The 18,996-nt window shown below is 43.6% G+C and overlaps 1 protein-coding gene across 4 annotated transcripts in view; it reads left to right on the top strand.

Annotated features, from left to right (window-relative positions):
* myo5aa (myosin VAa) overlaps nt 1-18,996 on the top strand; it is a 29,609-nt gene that overhangs the window by 7,552 nt on the left and 3,061 nt on the right. For 2 of the 4 annotated variants that reach the window (XM_085907150.1, XM_085907152.1), the window contains exons 2-40: nt 171-281; nt 1,118-1,289; nt 1,459-1,603; nt 2,176-2,332; nt 2,741-2,884; nt 2,961-3,042; nt 3,525-3,632; nt 3,879-3,985; nt 4,207-4,472; nt 4,602-4,683; nt 4,765-4,905; nt 4,997-5,122; nt 5,962-6,045; nt 7,830-7,985; nt 8,069-8,166; nt 8,251-8,337; nt 8,444-8,552; nt 8,631-8,842; nt 8,920-9,076; nt 9,150-9,389; nt 9,466-9,714; nt 11,217-11,310; nt 11,606-11,736; nt 11,804-11,917; nt 12,017-12,151; nt 12,258-12,314; nt 12,388-12,615; nt 13,533-13,633; nt 15,040-15,120; nt 15,406-15,604; nt 15,742-15,807; nt 16,369-16,462; nt 16,545-16,694; nt 16,801-16,955; nt 17,279-17,368; nt 17,699-17,849; nt 17,927-18,209; nt 18,503-18,677; nt 18,846-18,926. In XM_085907150.1, the coding sequence (XP_085763276.1) occupies nt 171-281; nt 1,118-1,289; nt 1,459-1,603; nt 2,176-2,332; nt 2,741-2,884; nt 2,961-3,042; nt 3,525-3,632; nt 3,879-3,985; nt 4,207-4,472; nt 4,602-4,683; nt 4,765-4,905; nt 4,997-5,122; nt 5,962-6,045; nt 7,830-7,985; nt 8,069-8,166; nt 8,251-8,337; nt 8,444-8,552; nt 8,631-8,842; nt 8,920-9,076; nt 9,150-9,389; nt 9,466-9,714; nt 11,217-11,310; nt 11,606-11,736; nt 11,804-11,917; nt 12,017-12,151; nt 12,258-12,314; nt 12,388-12,615; nt 13,533-13,633; nt 15,040-15,120; nt 15,406-15,604; nt 15,742-15,807; nt 16,369-16,462; nt 16,545-16,694; nt 16,801-16,955; nt 17,279-17,368; nt 17,699-17,849; nt 17,927-18,209; nt 18,503-18,677; nt 18,846-18,926 (5,418 nt within the window). The remainder of the gene's footprint in view (nt 1-170; nt 282-1,117; nt 1,290-1,458; nt 1,604-2,175; nt 2,333-2,740; nt 2,885-2,960; nt 3,043-3,524; nt 3,633-3,878; nt 3,986-4,206; nt 4,473-4,601; nt 4,684-4,764; nt 4,906-4,996; nt 5,123-5,961; nt 6,046-7,829; nt 7,986-8,068; nt 8,167-8,250; nt 8,338-8,443; nt 8,553-8,630; nt 8,843-8,919; nt 9,077-9,149; nt 9,390-9,465; nt 9,715-11,216; nt 11,311-11,605; nt 11,737-11,803; nt 11,918-12,016; nt 12,152-12,257; nt 12,315-12,387; nt 12,616-13,532; nt 13,634-15,039; nt 15,121-15,405; nt 15,605-15,741; nt 15,808-16,368; nt 16,463-16,544; nt 16,695-16,800; nt 16,956-17,278; nt 17,369-17,698; nt 17,850-17,926; nt 18,210-18,502; nt 18,678-18,845; nt 18,927-18,996) is intronic. The other 2 variants (XM_085907151.1, XM_085907153.1) reach the window with 2 other exon arrangements.

The following is an 18,996-nucleotide window of genomic DNA, read 5'->3' as shown; positions in this document are numbered from 1 at the left end:
CTTCCACTTCATCTGAGGACAACAGTGCGACTTTCATTTGGGCAAAACAACATGTCCTCTTGAGATGAATTCTTTTTGGACCACAATATTCCCCTGCCGTCCACGGGGCATGTGTAAACCCCATCATCTGACTTGACGTCTTTTTTCTCATTCATGTCTTTCTTTCACAGTGCGCTCGGGTGTGGATCCCCGACGTCGAGGACGTTTGGAAGTCGGCCGAGTTGAGCAAAGACTACAAAAATGGCGACGCCTCCCTGCAGCTTATGCTGGAAGATGGAACGGTTAGTCGTGTTGTCTTCTTCCTACGTCTCTTCGGCTCTTTTGTTTATCTTTGCACCGCGAATGAACTCATGGGCCTTATTAGTTTTGCTAATATCTTTTTTTTTTTTTTTGGTCAGGCAGGTTTGCAGCATCTCAGTGCTTTAATTAGACAATCACTGTCACTGTATTTAGCGAGACCGAGGTGTGATTTCATCTTACAAAAAAACTGTTGTCACAAAATAAAAGGCCACTCTTAATGGAGATGGTTTCCTTTCGGGCCCGATTAGACTGGCATCAGACACCAATCCATGTATAATTGATTACATTTTTTCAGAATGTCTGAAGATGAAACACGCCAGCCAAAAAGCCATTTGGGGTTGCACCACTTGTAAACAACAACGTGAGCGGGGTACTTTTACCAACATCACGAGGATCACATCCCATGACATATTTCTGATACGATACACACGTGTGCGTAAAATGCATTTGTAATACATTCAGTGGGCGGAGACCTCTTAATCATTATTTCAGCAAAAGCAGTCCGCATGTTCAGCCAGACATGTTGACCGAGCCTCGAGCTGTCTCTTCCAGCGAATCCTCAAAATGGATTCTACCTGTTACTCCACTTGATGTGGTTTTTGAGGAAATCTCTATTGAAAATGTTTCTTCCAATGAAGGCACGGGTAAGTACACCAGACGGATGCGCTAATAGATAAATGTGTAAAAAGTTGAAGACTGAAGAAGCAAAGAACGTGGATCATGTTTTAAGACAATGTACCATCGATGGGTCATTTGGTGTGTTTTTGAGTACCGGTTCTGGTTTTGATGACATATTTCCTTTATTTCCCACCCTCAGAATCTTGAGCACAAGTTGGACCCCAAGACCAAGAACCTGCCCTACCTGCGAAACCCGGACATCCTGGTTGGTGAGAATGACCTCACGGCGCTCAGCTACCTCCACGAGCCGGCGGTGCTGCACAACCTCAAAGTCCGCTTCATCGACTCCAAGCTCATCTACACTTATTGCGGTAAGATGTTATCGGAATCATAAGTGTTTAATTCTTAAACTCAGAACGTAACTTATTTGTTTCTCAAGTTACATTTTAATGAATGTCAGGTTTGTCAATGACTTGATACAAATAAGTGTTTGACATTTTCCACCCCCCAATCATGTTTGGTGTTCCTTGTGTGCTGCAGGGATTGTTTTGGTGGCCATCAACCCGTACGAGACGCTGCCCATTTACGGGACGGACATCATCAATGCGTACAGTGGTCAGAACATGGGAGACATGGACCCGCACATTTTTGCTGTAGCAGAAGAAGCTTACAAGCAGATGGCGAGGTTTGACTTAATTCTAGCTTCCTTGCTTCTCTTCGGCAAGAACTAATTTGAAATGATTTGCCAGACGCGCCCTTCATATTTAGATAAATAAATACCTGACTTGCACAAAAAAAAAAAAACGCTTAACCTGCATATTACCTTGCTGACATTTCCAAATAACAGTGCAGCGAGTGTGTTCCAGCAGCATTTGGAGTCAAGTAAAGAAACATTCCCCCCCACCCCCACCCCCCGCCCAAAGGGTAGTCTGAGTGAGAGTTCATGAAAGAGAGCATTCTCAAGAATATCCTGTCTCCTCAGAGAAGGGGAGCTTGAGATGAAAAATGTCAAGCTTCTCAGAGCTGGCCCAGTTTCTTCTACAGTGACGGCTCGTGGTATTAAAGCATAAAAAAAAAGGGAGCTTAGAAGCCAACTGCAGCTGACTCCTCACTCCATGTGACACATGACCAGTAAATGATCCAATTCAAGCAATCAGCAGCCTCTTTGTATAATCAAATTGAAATATTGAAAGTTTGACGAGCAATAAGGAAAATCTTACTTTCCACATACAGAGTTAGTTTCATGTCTCGTTGCAGGGATGAGCGGAACCAGTCCATCATTGTGAGCGGGGAGTCTGGGGCCGGGAAAACCGTTTCAGCCAAATACGCCATGAGATACTTTGCCACGGTCAGTGGCTCGGCCAGCGAGGCCAACGTGGAGGAGAAGGTGTTGGCTTCCAACCCCATCATGGAGGTGACTCTCTTATTCCTTCTCCTCTCTCACACTCGCTCCACTTGGTCTTCTTGTCCACATCCACCCGGCTGTGACCAATCAGATTGGAGTTTACGGAATGAATAGAAAGCTTTCTTGCGTCGCAGTGATGTCACTGCGACATCTAGAACTGCCTCAGCCTTTTCCCATATTATCGAACCTGCCCAGGGATGTTTGTGTGAGGCATTTAAATTGCTTTGGCTGATGCAGGCAGATTATGAGAGACTGGATTGTTGGTCTCGGCAACAACACACATTCAAGTACAACAACCCTTTCTCGCTGTTGTTGATTTACAATCATACGGGATTGAATCAAGCTGCTTTGACAATTTAAAATGTATGGTTATCGATCATATTCCCAGTCCCAAAATAACATTTTTCCCCGCGTCAGGCTATCGGGAACGCTAAGACAACTCGTAACGACAACAGCAGTCGCTTTGGGAAGTACATCGAGATCGGCTTCGACAACCGCTACCGGATTATCGGCGCAAATATGAGGACATATCTGCTCGAAAAGTCCCGAGTGGTATTCCAGGTGAGGCAAAAATGGATTTATTTCTCAGATTGAATGCTGTGAATGAAAAGCATTTGATGATGATATTGTCTTCCAGGCGGACGAAGAGAGGAATTATCATATCTTTTATCAACTCTGCGCATCTTCGCATTTGCCGGAGTTCAAAAACCTCAAACTAAGTAAGTAAGACAGAAAACACACTTAATGTACTTAGAGCCAGCGTTCCATCTTAATGGGTACCCCACCTCCTACATTTCCAAAAGTATTTTAACCATACAAGCGGAGGTGTTTTGAATCACTTGGAACATTTCATGTCCTGTTGTCTGATGATGTCAACGCTCGAGTAGAAACACATAAGGGTCTGTTGTCCAAGCAGCTTTCATGCAGTGCACTCCCACTGTGAACTTGCACCTGCTCATCTTAGACACGGAACACACACACACACACACACACACACACACACACACGCAGCTGCCGTTTTCCTCTCTTGCTGACTTGCTGGCTTGGTAAATCAAGGAGTTGTCACCGAGTCATGGCTGTGCCACTGTTGCCAGGCAACACTTCATTCTTTGATTAAAAGTGTCGGTATGTGAAGAAATACTTCCGTTGACAGGAGAGTAAAAGAGTAAATCTGTCTAAAATCAGCGTCTGTCCCTTTAAGGTAACGCCAACAACTTCCTGTACACCCGGCAGGGATGCAGCCCCGTTATTGACGGGGTGGATGACAGCAAGGAGCTCGGCACCACCCGCCACGCCTTCTCCTTGCTCGGTAACTCGTCATTTAAATCTGTGTAGGATTCGAGGTGGCTTTTCATTTAATGTTATCCCCTATGAAACCAGGAAATACTGGTCCCATGCTAACTAATAAAAAAATGCAACAATATTTTTTTTTCGTTTTGTTTTTGGCTACTCAGCAGTTTAACTTTTTTTACAGCAACTACTAGTTTTGTTTTTACAGAGTGATCCATTATAAATTCAGCCCAGCCCATAAACAAAATGTTTTCCCCCCCCGCAGGTATCAACGAATCCTATCAGATGGGATTATTTCAAGTTCTGGCTGCTATCCTTCATTTGGGAAATGTGGAGATCAAAGACAAAGATTCCGATAGCAGCATCATTCCCGTGAGGCTACCATTCATTCATTCATCCTATATTTTTAACCTCTTCGTGATTTGATTTAGCCAAGTGATTAGATTAGCACATAAAAACAGATGATTATATTTGCTTTGGCTTTTACAGTCCCCCCAAAAAAGAAAAAAGGCAAAATAAAGCTAAATCGCATTAGCGATGAGAGCCCGACAAAGGCATCACGGGGCTAATATATGATCTCCTCTTTCTTGTAGACCAACAATCATCATCTGACCAAGTTCTGCGAGCTGGTCGGGGTCACCTACGAGGACATGGCTCAGTGGCTGTGCCACAGGAAGTTGAAGACGGCCTCCGAAACCTACATCAAGACCCTCCCTCGCCTGCAGGCCACCAACGCCCGCGACGCCCTCTCCAAGCATATCTACGCCAAGCTCTTCAACTGGATCGTGGAGCACGTCAACAAAGCGCTCATCACCAATATCAAACAGCACTCCTTCATCGGCGTCCTCGACATTTACGGGTACGGGATTTCAAGTTGTGTGCTTTTTGCCACCACTATAAAAATGAACATGAATCACCGGTTGCCATTTTGTATTTTCATTTTTAAATATTGAAAATTTTGAAAATATGTTTTCTGTTGGTTTACAAGGTTCGAGACGTTTGAAATCAACAGCTTTGAGCAGTTCTGTATCAACTACGCCAACGAGAAGCTCCAGCAACAATTCAACATGGTAGGCAGAATTATGATTATGATTATTATTTTTTATGTAAGCACGTTGGCATCTAAATGTCCATCGTTGGTGTGAGTGCAGCACGTGTTCAAGCTGGAGCAGGAGGAGTACATGAAGGAGCAGATCCCTTGGACTCTCATTGACTTCTACGACAATCAGCCCTGTATCAACCTCATCGAAGCCAAGATGGGCATCCTGGACCTGCTGGATGAAGAGTGCCGGGTACATTTGATATTTAATCATTTAGAATCTCAAACAAATGTCCAAAACTGACGCATTTAGGTTGTTTCATTCATGCCTCGTCTTTCCTCAGATGCCAAAAGGCTCAGATGATTCATGGGCTCAGAAGTTGTACAACACCCACCTGAAGACGTGCTCGCTCTTTGAGAAGCCACGCATGTCCAACCGCGCCTTCATCATCCAACATTTTGCTGATAAGGTGAGCCTGACGCGTATTTTGCATGGTACTTACTGATTACAACTCTCTGTGGTTTATCTTACCATTTGAGTGATTTTTCTCTTTTTAGTAAAGATTTAGGAAAAGATTGGCTGCGGCTAGCGCTCTTGTCAGTTATTTTTAGAATAGCTGGAGGATTTTTATTTTCTTATCGCTGTTCTCACCCGCAAAATAGATGAGCGTTTAGAGTGGCGCTTGAAATTCACTTTTGGTGCAACGCAGCGTTATCGTGTCCGGTTTTAGCCGCTGCGCTATTAGATTACATCTAAACGGGTCAAGCGACTAACACAGGCTTTCCAATGAGGTTACCTGATATGAAAATGGAGTCTCGCATATACATATGTGATCTGAAATTAGTCTTTTTAGCTATTAATATAACAAATATTTAAAGCCTCTAAATAAAACTGTCTGTAAATTGAAGCAGGAATAGAAACATACATTTCATATAGAAAGATGGAAAATGTGAAAGTGCAATACAAATACAATAAGAAATATTTATTTATTTTGCTATTTATTACTAAATTATTATTTAATTTGATATCTGTGATGATCACCACACCTTTAATGCAAATAAATAAATAAATAAAAGACCGACCAATAGTATAGAGTTGTGAAAAAATAGTACATTAACCAAATGTATGTCTTAGAGATTCCGGCCCGACGACATCAATATTTATGGTGTGCGTGCGTGCGTGCGTGCGTGCGTGCGTGCGTGTGCGTGTGTGTGTGTGTGTGTGTGTGCGTGTGTGTGTGTGTGTGTGTGTGTGTGCATGCATGCAGTGATATTTTTACACAAACCTCACTCTCTTGTACTCGTACAGGTTGAATATCAATGCGATGGTTTCCTGGAGAAGAACAAGGACACGGTGAATGAAGAACAGATCAAGGTGCTCAAGGCCAGCAAGGTACGACCTATATGTGTCATAACATTGACGTCTCTTGGAGTTGGATTGGTAGCGACCTCTAGTGGCTATATGAAAAACTACATATGGACCGTGCAGACTGGGCGGAACTCTTGGGTCACATAGCTTGAGGGTTTAGGTGCTTTGTAGGCGCTACTGTTTTGGTTAGCAAATGAGTTTAAATTGACTCGGATTAGTTTGTAATAATTTTGCCGGACTGAAATCCTTTCAATCCTGACCGTTCATACGCACACACTGTGATGCCGTGTGCTTCCCTCAAAGGATTGGTTTGCACCCACAGAGGCACATGCAAACACGTGCATGTTGTCTGCATCAGTGAGATTTAAACAACTGGGATTAAATCTTAACAAGGTCTTAATGAGATTTGGTTTAATTAGGATTTAAGATTGTCGGCTAAGATTATCCCGTCGATCTCACTGTGCGTGTGTGACCGTGACACGATGATTGAATTCATCAATTGAAAATTCAATCTTCATCACCAGTTTGCTTGTTTTCGTTTCCCTTTTGTCGCCATGACAAACAGTTGGCACGTAAATGATGACGTCATTGTGTTCTGTTGTCATTTTGTCTTCATGTGTTGTCCCATGTATGTGGTTGTGTCTTCATCATGACAACCCTCCTCCCTCCCCACCCGTCGGCAGAAGGTAAACGGAGTCGTTCACGCAACGCCGATCTGCCTCCGGCGCTTTCTTTATCTTCTCTTTCACTCACCGACTTAATCGCTCTAACAGCACTGGGTCACAGAGTTTGGTTCTGTGCCGTTGTTTGCTGCATGGTGAGCACTAGAGGCACTTTGAGTTTAAAAATAAGGCATGATCGGACATAAAAGACATTTGGAAGTGGTATTGCGTTGAAAGGTTTGTTTTGGATTTCCTGCTTTTTGATTGTGAAGAGAGGAATACAGCACTGAGGAGGACATCTCAGTTCACTTCTGCATGCCGTACTAAAAGCATGTACAGGTGCATCCCAATTTATTTGAATATCGTGGAAAACTAAATCGATTTCAGTACTGTTTCATTTTGTCTATGGAAGACACACAAGATAGAAGCAAATCATTTCAAACGGAACGGATCATGAAGCATCAACATCTATAGAGAATGTGCGCAAACATTCGGCAGTTAAGTTATCCAACACAAAAACTGCACTGCCACATGACTCTTAGCAATATTAGCTAGCGTGCTATTCCAAATAACACACATGGACAAAGATAGCGCTTTACACAAATGGCTTACATCATTTTTGGCATTTATATACATGAGTGTCAGTTACGAAAATGATTTTTAGTATAGAAAATAAGTAGGAATTGACTTTCTGAAAGATAATCTGTATTTTTAATTATTGAATTGTGATTACTAATATGCGATAAGTTTTTGAATAACGCTTACTGAAAGTAATGGGTTTTTTTTTGTATGGTATTCTTATTTATTGAGATGCACCTGTACATTACAGTATAAACAAAGATGTTCGTGTCATAATACCATAACTTTTATATGATGGGCTTTGTTTATTTAATTTTTTTTTAACAAAACTAATCTACAAATCAAGATGCACCGAGGATGCTTTGTTTGCCCTCAGCGATGTTTGGAAAAAAAAAAGAATGAATAAATAGAAATAAATAAAAGGGAGTAGAAAGTAAATGTTGTAAAATGGTCCGGAATGTACTGTCAAGTTTTCAAGGTTCCACAGTACATTGCATCCCGGCATTAAATCCTCCTAACCCAAAATCTCGACGTCGTCATGACCGTAATTTGGACTGCTCTACCCAGTTCGACCTGCTGGTGGAGCTGTTCCAGGATGAGGGCAAAACCACCAGCCCCATGGGTCAACCCCCCGGGATGGGAGGCAGGACCCGTCTCAGCGTCAAACCTGACAAGAGCCGCGACACCAGCAGCAAGGAGCACAAGAAGACCGTCGGCTGCCAGGTTTGATACTTTGCATCCCTTCCCTTACGTACACTCCAGACTTGTCTCAGGAAGAGTGTAAGAGGGATGCTTCTCTCTTGTAGTTCCGTAACTCCCTTCAAATGCTCATGGAAACCTTGAACGCCACCACGCCACACTACGTCCGCTGTATCAAACCCAACGACTTCAAGCAGGCCTTCTCGTGAGTCTCTGTCTCTACAGCAATGGAAAACTCATAAAGCAAACGTTTTTTTTTTAATCATCTGTGAATTTTGTTGATTAACAGGTTTGACCCAAAACGTGCGGTGCAGCAGCTGAGAGCCTGTGGCGTCCTAGAAACAATCCGGATCTCTGCTGCAGGTTTCCCGTCAAGGTACCGATTGAATCTTGGCAATCCCCAAAAGAATTTTAATCAAGGAAGCATAACATGACATCTATCTTTATCATGTTTAATGATTTTGTGTGTGTGCACACTTCAGATGGACATACCAGGAGTTCTTCAGCCGGTACAGAGTGCTGATGAAGCAGAAAGATGTTCTCTCTGACAAGAAGCTGACATGCAGGAACGTTCTGGAGAAGCTCGTGGAGGTCCGCCCTAGCAAACGTTCCCTCTGCTCAAAGCTTCCATCTCTTTGTGATTTTCTAAATGCTCCATTCTTCTGGCAGGATCAGGATAAATACCAGTTTGGTAAGACCAAGATCTTCTTCAGGGCCGGCCAGGTGGCCTACCTGGAGAAACTGCGAGCCGACAAACTGCGCGCCGCCTGCATCCGTATCCAGAAAACCATTCGCTGCTGGCTAGCGCGTAAGAAGTACTTGCGCAAGCGCGACGCGGCCATCACCATCCAGAGGTTCACCAGAGGATACCAGGCTCGCTGGTGGGTCACTCACACCGGATCTCAGAAGAGAGAACTTGAACTATTAAAGTTATTCCCTAATCTTCTCTCGTCGTCAGCTTGGCAAAGTTCATGCGTCGCACGCAGGCCGCCACCATTATCCAGAAGTACCAGAAGATGTACGTGGCCAGGAAACGCTACAGGCAGAAGCAGGCGGCTGCGCTGGCCATACAGACTATCCTCAGATCTTACATGGCCCGCCAGAAGTACCAAGCGGTAATGCAACAACGCATCTAGTGCTGTCAAAAAGTTCAGTGTTTGATATTTGTCTCTTCCTTGCCATCCGTAGCTTCTGCGGGAGCACAAAGCGGTGATCATCCAGAAGCACGCTCGTGGCTGGCTGGCTCGCTGCTGGTACAAGCGTTGCCTCAGCTCCATCGTGTACCTGCAGTGCTGCACCCGCAGGATGATAGCCAGGCGCGAGCTGAAGAAGCTGAAGATCGAAGCCCGCTCGGTGGAACACTTCAAGAAGCTCAACAAGGGCATGGAGAACAAAATCATGCAGCTTCAGAGGAAGATCGACGAGCAGGTCGGCGCCATCGTTTGTCTTCTTTGTGATGTTTTGTTTTCTTTTTCTTCGGTCTGACCGTTTTCTGGCCCGCCAGACCAAAGAGAACAAGTCTGTCAACGAGAAGCTGACAGGCTTGGAGAACACCTACACGACAGAGAGCGAGCGGCTGCGCGGGGAGCTGGGTCGCCTTCGGGGCGTGGAGGAGGATGCCAAGAGCAAAGGCAACCAGGTCAACTGTCTCCTGGAGGAGCTGGAGAAGTTGAAGAAGGAGCTGCGCACCACACAGCAGGAGAAGAAGACCATCGAGGACTGGGCACAATCCTACAAGGGCGAAATGGAGAAAGTATGTTCCCTTTTGGTTGCTTTCTATCACCCAAGTTCCCTCTTTAGTTCAAAATTCATTACTTCATGAACTGAAGCAGGATGTTTTTCTTAATCATCGCTTGTCTATTTGTCAAAGGAGTAGTTTTTGCACCGCAAACAATTTTTGAAATGGCTAACACCGGATGCCACCAGGAAATAAAAATAAAGCAACAATGCAAGATTCAGGGGAAGCATGAACAATTTAAGCAAACACGTAAGGCAAATTTGAATAGGATTCCAATGTAACTTTTACTTTTTGACTATGAGCCGTGTCACGCCCGTGCCAGAGCACGCTCGGCCTGCACTTCCCTCGGCCACACCCCTTTTGTGACCGTAATGTCTGTCACCTGATTCCTCCTGTTACCCTGTGTATTTAAGCCCTGCCCGTGCGTTTCTCCCTGTCGGTGTCTACTGTTGTGCCCATTCCTGTCCGTGCTCAGTGTTCCTGTTCTTGTCGTCTGGTCACGGTCAGAACTTGAACCTTGTCCAAGTGGACTTCATGTCGGTCGGTCGGTCTGTTTGCTGGCCGTGAGTCTCTATCCCGTCTGTGTCTTCGTTTCCCCACCTGACCCTGGCCCAAGCTGCATTTGGTCGCCCTGTTCTGCTCATTCCTGACAAACTGACCCTTATCAGAATCTAACAACCTTGGTTCTGTATTGGTTCATCGCTAATAATTGCTTCGTCCAGTATTGCTATTATTTCACAATATTGATTCTTGACTACATTTTAGTCAATAGCCCCTTTCTATAAGTATCATTAAAACGTTATCCCCCTTAGAATCCTGTAGTTACATAACCAGATACATGTTATATTATTGCATCCAAGACAAACATGTTTTCCGTTAATGTAGCCGGCTCAGAGAGACTGGGGACATTGGGCACGCAGTTGCCCCCATGCAGGTGAGCACCTAGTATAGTGCTCATTCGTCTTTTAGCATCCTCAGATTTGTAGCCCAGTCAAGTTGAAATAGCGGAAGAAAAGTCTTTTATGGTCGTTAGGGCCTATATTTAGCTCTTTCAGAGCAAGAAGCGGACTGATTGTATATGTTAATATGTTCAGTTTATTACATTTTTAGGTCCTTATTTTTCCACACCAAGATAATGGTTTAGCATGTGTAGATTTACTTGCTTATTCATTTCTTTGTTTACTTACAGCTAAGGTTCACAGAAATTAAATGTGACAGTTTTACTAGAAAAACATATTCCTATATTTTGGCTCATCACATATTTTGTCATTACAGAATATTAAGGTATTTATTTTAAATACTTTATTTCAAAATTTTCAATGTTTTATTAATGATTGTTATAAATTGAAATAACTTTTTTTTTTTACAACTGAATAGAATGTGCCTCGCCCTGTATGCTTGTCCTCGACCCCAGCCCCCCCCCCCCCCTTTTTTTTTTTGATGACTTCTCTTCACTAACTGGTTTTGACAAATCAAATTACGGCAAAGATGTAATTTGGGGATATTTTGTGTATTAGTTGGTGTCAGAACTGAAGGACCAGAACGGCTTGCTGAAGACGGAGAAAGACGACTTGAACAGGTTGATTCAGGAACAGAATCAGCAGATGACAGGTGATTTTTGAACGGTGTCCAACATGTGGCCCGTGGGCCACAAAAGGGCCTCGAATGTGAGGTTTAATTTGGCAAGCGTCATGCAATATTAAAAAGAAATACAGTAAAACCTCAACATATTATTTCACCCACAAATGCTCATAATATTTAATAATTGAATGTTGCCCACTAAGTAAAACGTCCCAAAAATAATTGGACAAATACAAATATTTGAAAAAAAAACAACAACTTTAAGTACAATATCAAAAGTTATTTCAATTTCTAATAACTTCGTTATGTGTTCGGATTCTTGCAGAGAAAATGGCTCGTGCGATTGCAACGGAGACTCAGCAGCTGGAGATAGATCTGAACGAGGAGCGCTCTCGTTACCAGAATCTCCTGACAGAACACCTTCGCCTCGAGGAGAAATTCGACGACCTCAAAGAAGTGCGTGACACATTTCATTCTTATTCCCCCCCCCACCCCCACTCACTTTGCTTTGTTGTTTTTTTAGCACATTTCCAAGCCTGGCCACAGGAGAACAGATTCCACCCACAGCAGCAACGAGTCCGAGTACACCTTCAACTCCGAGTTCGCCGAATCGGAAGACGCTTCCCATGCCGGAGAAGTACTTGACTCGTCTTCAGAACAAGCCTTCTTGATTTACTTTCTGCATTTCTGGACTCTGGTGTCAGCGGAAGTTGACATCCAATGGCTTTTCTTGCAGGATTTGACTCGAGGAATGGATACCTCGCTCACGCTCAAGCTCCAGAAGCGACTCAAAGAGCTGGAGCAAGAAAAGCAGTCGCTGCGCAATGAGTTGGAAAATAAGGACGAGCAGTTTCAGAGGGCCCGAGCCAGGGTGCGCGCAAATATACAGTTCTTGATTAGCATTGTATTTTTATTCCACATAATGAATGGAACTCAATCAATTTCTAAAGGTTGTTTTTTCTTGCTCCTTGTGTTAGGATGAATCTGAGTTCAAAAAGGCTCGTGGGGCAGAGTTGGAGTACGAGTCCCTCAAAGTGAGTTGTTAAAATGCGTACGTCATTTTTCTGCGTGCGCTTTTTATTAGAACCTAACATTGTCGATCCTCAGCGTCAGGAACTGGAGTCTGAAAACAAGAAGCTGAAGCACAACCTGGCTGAGATGAGGAAGAGCCTGCTGGGCAGCGCGGCATCGAGCGCCGGCGCACCGGGCTCTCCGGCTTACAAGGTGCTCCTGGATCAGCTAAACTCCTCCTGTGAGGAGCTGGAGGTGCGCAAGGAGGAGGTGCTGATCCTGCGCTCGCAGCTGGTCAGCCAAAAGGAAGCCATGCAGCACAAGGTACACGTCACGTTCATTTGACCTGCCGCTTAACATTTCTATGTTCCATACTAATGCAATCTTATTTGCAAGACCCACACGGGAGACAGTATGCCCTTTGAGCACTTGCAAGTGGAGAATTTGTTCGTTACTGTACAGCGATGTTTGAACAAAGTCAGCCTTTGGTATCTTGCAAGAGCATATTTATTGAGAACAAGTAGGGTGGGGGTGACATTGGACATGTTTGGTGGTCACCTCAGTAACTGGTCAATCAGTGCAGAGGGTCCCAGCTCATTGTTTTACAAGGTCGTGGAAAGAGAAACTAGTAGAGCATTTTCGATGACTAACTAAGCAAGAATGTTTCCACGCCATTTGGAAAGTTTCAACAACTGAATGGTTCAACTTTTCAGAGTCAAGGAAAGGTAAAAGGTTTAAAGAAAGTTAATAATTCTAGTCTACATTCCAGCATAATCATACGATCAAGATAATTTGTAAACCCTACCAATGCACACTCACCCGTGTTAGCTGATCATTGAGTAAATTCTTGCTGCCACTTTATGTGCAATTGCCAACTACAGCAATCTCATTAGATCGTGAAGTCGTACTTAACGAACTGGATTTTTGGCTGAAGTGTCACTTGCGATGCCATTGTGCTTCTAATACGACATCGAATGTGTTCCTCATGTCCGTGAACATCCTCACGAGTCTGTTCTCGTGTTTTTGAATGCGTTTGGTTGCGCCCTCAGTTTCTAATGCTCCTGTCTCTACCTTCTCTCCTCCATCCACGCTTTCCCACAGGATGAGAAGGTATTGTTAAACCACCGCTTGCCCTGCATCAATGTTACATAACAATACGACTTAGAAAAGGACGTCAGTCTGCTAAGTAAATAAAACATCTCTAATAGACTCCATAATATTCTTCTTCTCGTCTGTTTTAGGAGACCATGACAGAAGTGGCCGTCCACGTGGAGGACGTTTCCAAACTGAAGGATGCTGATGAGCTCAAACAAGCCTACATCGGTCTCAAAGATACAAACAGGTACCCCGTTTTGCTCGTTCTTCTTTTCAGCATTCCGTTCTTCCCACCTTCCATATACCGTCGGTGTTCCGTCGCTGACGACCGAACGCCAACTTGTCCCGTGCAGATCTCCCAGGTTTGCGTGTAAGCGGCTAGAAGTCAAACATCTGCTGAGTAGGCTCAGGTAACAGATGAGGTGGTCCATGCATCATCGTGCATGACCACGCGGGAAGAGTGACTGGTTCTCACTGATTCCACACCAGGAAGACTTAACAGCATGTCCACGTAGAGTTTAGTGAGGTTGCTGGCAGTCCAAGAAGGCAAAGAAGAATCTGGGACGTCCTCAAACTAACAGACTTTGAACGTTGCAGTCATCAGCCTCACTGTCATGGAATGCATTTTGCATGAAACCCTTCTAGTTTCTGTTTTGCATAAAAGGTGGACAACACAATTTGATTCATAAAAGCCAAATTGTTTTTGGAATGGCACTCGCTGGCAAACATAAAATACACACACACTGTCTCATAAAATCCAATCCAAGAGCTGGATGAAAAAAAGTCCAAAAGTATTTGTATTGTTATTAGCTTGGTTAGCAAGGACAGAACTTCATCAAAGCACTATTATAATAGATTTTTGGTGCCGATTTTGGATTGGACCTTATTTGATTGTGCAGGTGTACCTAATCTAGTGTCCAATGAGTGTTTTGGATCAACATGTTGTCCCCTTCTTAGTTGTCATTCAGCATCTGTCACTCTTATGTTTGTGTTGAGCATATTTTTACACAGTAGCCCTGTGTTAAAATATGCAACAGTGTGCTTTCTCCTTTTCTTTCACGCACGGTGGTTTTTTTCTCTGTTTTTTGTGCAGATTTTCACCTTTAGTCACATTCCACCTAACAAGTCCGATAGGAGCTAACCGCATCATGCGGATGGTCATACGAAAATAACATTTGTATGAATTTCCTCAAATTTGTTGGATTAAATTTAAATAAGAAATAAATCTTAAATAAATCCAATAGAAATTGAACAAGTTGATATTTTAAAATATTGATGTATTCTTTTATTATATATGAAGCATTTTTACATCCATTTATCATGAACCACATCGTTGCTAAATGTTACTTTTTTTAGTAATGTCATGAAAATCAAGTTTAGAATGTCCGATTTTCGCCCATATACAGTAGATTATAGATATTGGTGAATGTTTGCATTATACAGGGACACTGATCTAATACAAAGTTACAAAATACATGAAACAGTATTTTGATTATTTCCACCTTAAAATCAAGTAATTGCAGCGTAGTCACACCATGTAGGACTCATCACCCCCATTAACCTTAACATCCTTTTCCTTCCTTGCATGTTTTCATATGTTCATTGTGCTTTTCATGTTCCTTTGTGGTTCCTTTTGTGTTGTGTGTCGGTCAGATCGGCTGCGCCAGACTTCCAAAAGCTGAATGAGGACGGGGAGCTGTGGCTGGTTAATCAGGGCTTAAAGGAGACTGTCAGGTGTAAATGTGTGATCTTTCTGCATTTTACTGAAGATTCAGGGAGAGCGTACCTATTCATCTTCATGGCACTTTCACATTTTTTGGGTTCTAAAAACTAGTATTTGATTTGTGCTGAGTATCGGGATAACTAAAAAGTGCCTCTAAAGTCATCTTAAACTTCTTTTCTTGTTTCATCACACTCATCCCTGTCGTGTTGTTTCCCCACGTTTCCATCTTCCGCATCTTCCTCTCTATCTCCCGTTCCCGATTTCCCGTCTCCACCACCTTCCTGCACGCCCGCCAGGCTCCTGGAGCACCAGCTTCAGACCCAGCGGCGCAGCTACGACAGCGAGGTGGAATCTCTACGCGGCGAGCTACAAAACGTCAAGGAGGAAAACAACCGGCAGCAGCAGCTCCTGGCACAGAACCTCCAGCTGCCTCCGGAGGCCCGCATCGAAGCTAGTCTGCAGCATGAGATCACCCGGCTCACCAACGAGAACCTGGTACGCTGTCGATCCCTTTTATTTATCACGCGCCAATTCATAGGGTCTTTCAAAACTGACTTCAAATAAGCTCCCACACACCAACGCGCACGCACGCACGCACACTCGTGTGACGTGTGGATGGTGTTACCTGACAGGAGCTGGTGGCCGACGACCCCACAGCATCCCGAGAGGCGCGAGTCATCATTTTACGCCGGATGGTTGTATGTACAGTCTGTCTGCGTGTGTGTGTGTGTGTGTGTGTGTTCTGCACAAGAGTTTCAACTAACAGGAGTTTGTTTCCAAAGGCTGACGGCATCTAACTCTTATTACCGCAGTTGCTAATTCACACCGGAGCAGCTATGCATATATTTCTTCTCTTTTAACTGGCACCAATTCCTGCTAAACTGTTTTTTTTCTTTCTTCCAAGTTAATTCAGCGGCTCTCATTTTGACCCGAGAGCAAACTACCCTTCTGCTTTGTCTTTTCTTGTTTGTCTATAAATGTTTGGATTCTGCTCACTCAGAATTTATTGTTGCAGCATGATCACTATTTAAACAAATGTTTATTTTTGAAATATAAATGGTAGTTATGGATTATGAGTGGGTGCTTGGAAAAATTGCCCATTATAAGCCTAGTAATTGTAAAAAAAAAACGCTGTCATTGATTGACAATGCGGCGCTTGACCAATAGAGGGCGACAGTGAGAAGCTGTTTCAAGGTGAAGCCTTTTTAATTTGTCTTCACCTCCTTTACGTCTGCTTCTCCCTTCTATCCACATTACAGGATCTCATGGAGCAGCTGGAAAAACAGGACCGAACCATTCGCAAGCTCAAGAAGCAGCTGAAGGTTTATTCCAAGAGGATTGGAGAGATGGGAGGTAAGACGCAACATCATCAACTGTCTCTAATGTTATTTACTTGTGTTTGTTAAATCAAAATCATAAATTGTTTGCATCGCAGCCGGTCAAGCGGAGGGTCAGACGTCACCGGGACAAATGGTGGACGAGCCCATCCGCCCGGTCAATATTCCTCGCCGGGAGAAAGACTTCCAGGGTATGCTGGAGTACAAGAAGGAGGACGAGATGAAACTGGTCAAGAACTTGATCCTCGGTAAGTTTGACGGCGTTTATGACGGATAAAATTGAGCTACCACAAACATCTTGTACTTTGTACAAATCTACTGAGTAACACTTTTGTTCTTTTTGTGTTTGTGTAGAGCTAAAGCCTCGCGGCGTGGCCGTCAACCTGATCCCGGGTCTGCCTGCCTACATTCTGTTCATGTGTGTAAGGCATGCCGACTACCTCAACGATGACCAGAAGGTCCGTACGCTGCTCACCTCCACCATCAACAGCATCAAGAAGATCCTCAAGGTTTGTTTATCTCCATTGGAGATAAAGTAAGCTTGCATGATTTTTTTTTTTTTTGTAATCACAGTGGTTTATCTCAATTTATCACCAGGAGTAACACAATGTCCGATGAATACGATTTTTTACATTGGTTTTATTCTGTCCAATATTATGCAGTGCCCGTTTTCTTATCGAAAAAAAATATGTGGAAAATACTATATTTTTTTTATTTTTTGGGCTGCTATAAGGGATTAGTGGCATTTTATTCATTTTACTGAAATTAAATAATGATACAAGCGATTGAACTCATAAGTCAAGCTCTTGTGTTTTTCGCCTCTTCCTTTCAGAAACGAGGAGACGATTTTGAGACGGTCTCCTTCTGGCTGGCCAACACTTGCCGCTTCCTGCACTGTCTCAAGCAGTACAGTGGAGATGATGTAAAAAGGCTTCCTCTACTCTCTCTGGAAAAAAAAATGTTTTGCAAATATACTCTAGATAATAGATGAGTAGTTTGTGTCAAAAATGCAGAAAACAAGCAAAAAACAAATAATTCTGTCTACCTGTTCTTTTGTCAAATTCATGCATCAAGCCTATGCGTGCATAAGTTGAAAAACATTTTTTACAATGAATCTATTACATGAGTTCATATTATAGATATATATAGGTTAAAAATCAACACATGAAATCCAAAATTTTGTAATTGTGCATGTCACTGAGTTGACAATTTTCCTCATTATTATTCTCTGATGAAAAATGTCTCTCGCCAGGTGTTCATGAAGCACAACACATCCCGGCAGAACGAGCACTGTTTGTCCAACTTTGACCTGACCGAGTACAGATCGGTGATCAGTGACCTGGCCATCCAGATCTACCAGCAGCTCATCAAATGCATGGAGAACACACTTCAGCCCATGATAGGTGCGCACCTGCTTACTGGCAGATATCCAAGCCCAAAGATACATATGATTAAAAAAATTGTTTTGTTTTTTTTCCAGTGTCGGGCATGCTGGAGCACGAGACCATCCAGGGCGTGTCGGGCGTGAAGCCGACGGGCCTGCGCAAGCGGACGTCCAGCATCGCCGACGAGGGCACCTACACGCTGGACTCCATCCTGCGCCAGCTCAACGCCTTCCACTCCACCATGTGCCAGCACGGTACCGACCCTGAGCTCATCAAGCAGGTGGTCAAACAGCAGTTCTACGTCATCGGCGCCGTCACCCTCAACAACCTGCTGCTGCGCAAGGATATGTGCTCGTGGAGCAAAGGCATGCAGATCAGGTAAGGGGGGGGGAAAAAAAAAAAAAAAGGGGCGGAGCTTTCTAGTGAAGATGAAAATTTCATGCTGTAGGACAAGTCATCACAGTCATTTCAAAATTAAATTGGAAAATTACATTTTAAATTGCATTAAATACAAATTGTACTTAAAATTTGTTCATCTACTGACAGATTTATTCGTGGATAGAATTATGCGTAAATGTTGAGAGCCATTTCTTTTATTCTCTTTTGATAAGCAACATTTTTCAACATTTTCACGCAAATTAGAGGTAGTTGATGTAGCGCATGTGTTCCAGGTACAACGTGAGCCAGCTGGAGGAGTGGCTGCGGGACAAAAACTTGATGAATTGCGGGGCCAAGGAGACTCTTGAGCCTCTCATCCAGGCCGCTCAACTGCTCCAAGTCAAGAAGAAGACGGACGAGGACGCCGAAGCCATCTGCTCCATGTGCCTGGCCCTCACCACCGCGCAGGTACGCAACCAAGATTGGCCCATGCTCTGATTTAATTCATCAATCAGAAGTCACTGCTTTGCCTTCAGCTGGTCTAGTTTTGGTTTCATGTCTTATTTTGTTCTTTGTCAACAAATACTTGAAAAGTGCTTTATGACTTCTCTCCATTTTTTTTTCCATTTCCTTCAGATCGTGAAGGTTCTGAACCTCTACACTCCGGTCAACGAGTTTGAGGAGAGGGTGTCGGTTTCATTCATCCGAAATATACAGGTGAGTAACAACTCAGCATTTTACGTCATAATAAATTACAAAAGGATCCACCCACATTTACGGTAACAGG

Source organism: Syngnathus leptorhynchus, chromosome 3 (genome assembly GCF_054491065.1).
Source record: "Syngnathus leptorhynchus isolate UIUO chromosome 3, UIUO_Slep, whole genome shotgun sequence".
NCBI lineage: Eukaryota > Metazoa > Chordata > Actinopteri > Syngnathiformes > Syngnathidae > Syngnathus > Syngnathus leptorhynchus.
Note: the sequence above shows the minus strand (reverse complement) of the source record. Positions and strands in the feature narration are given on the sequence as shown.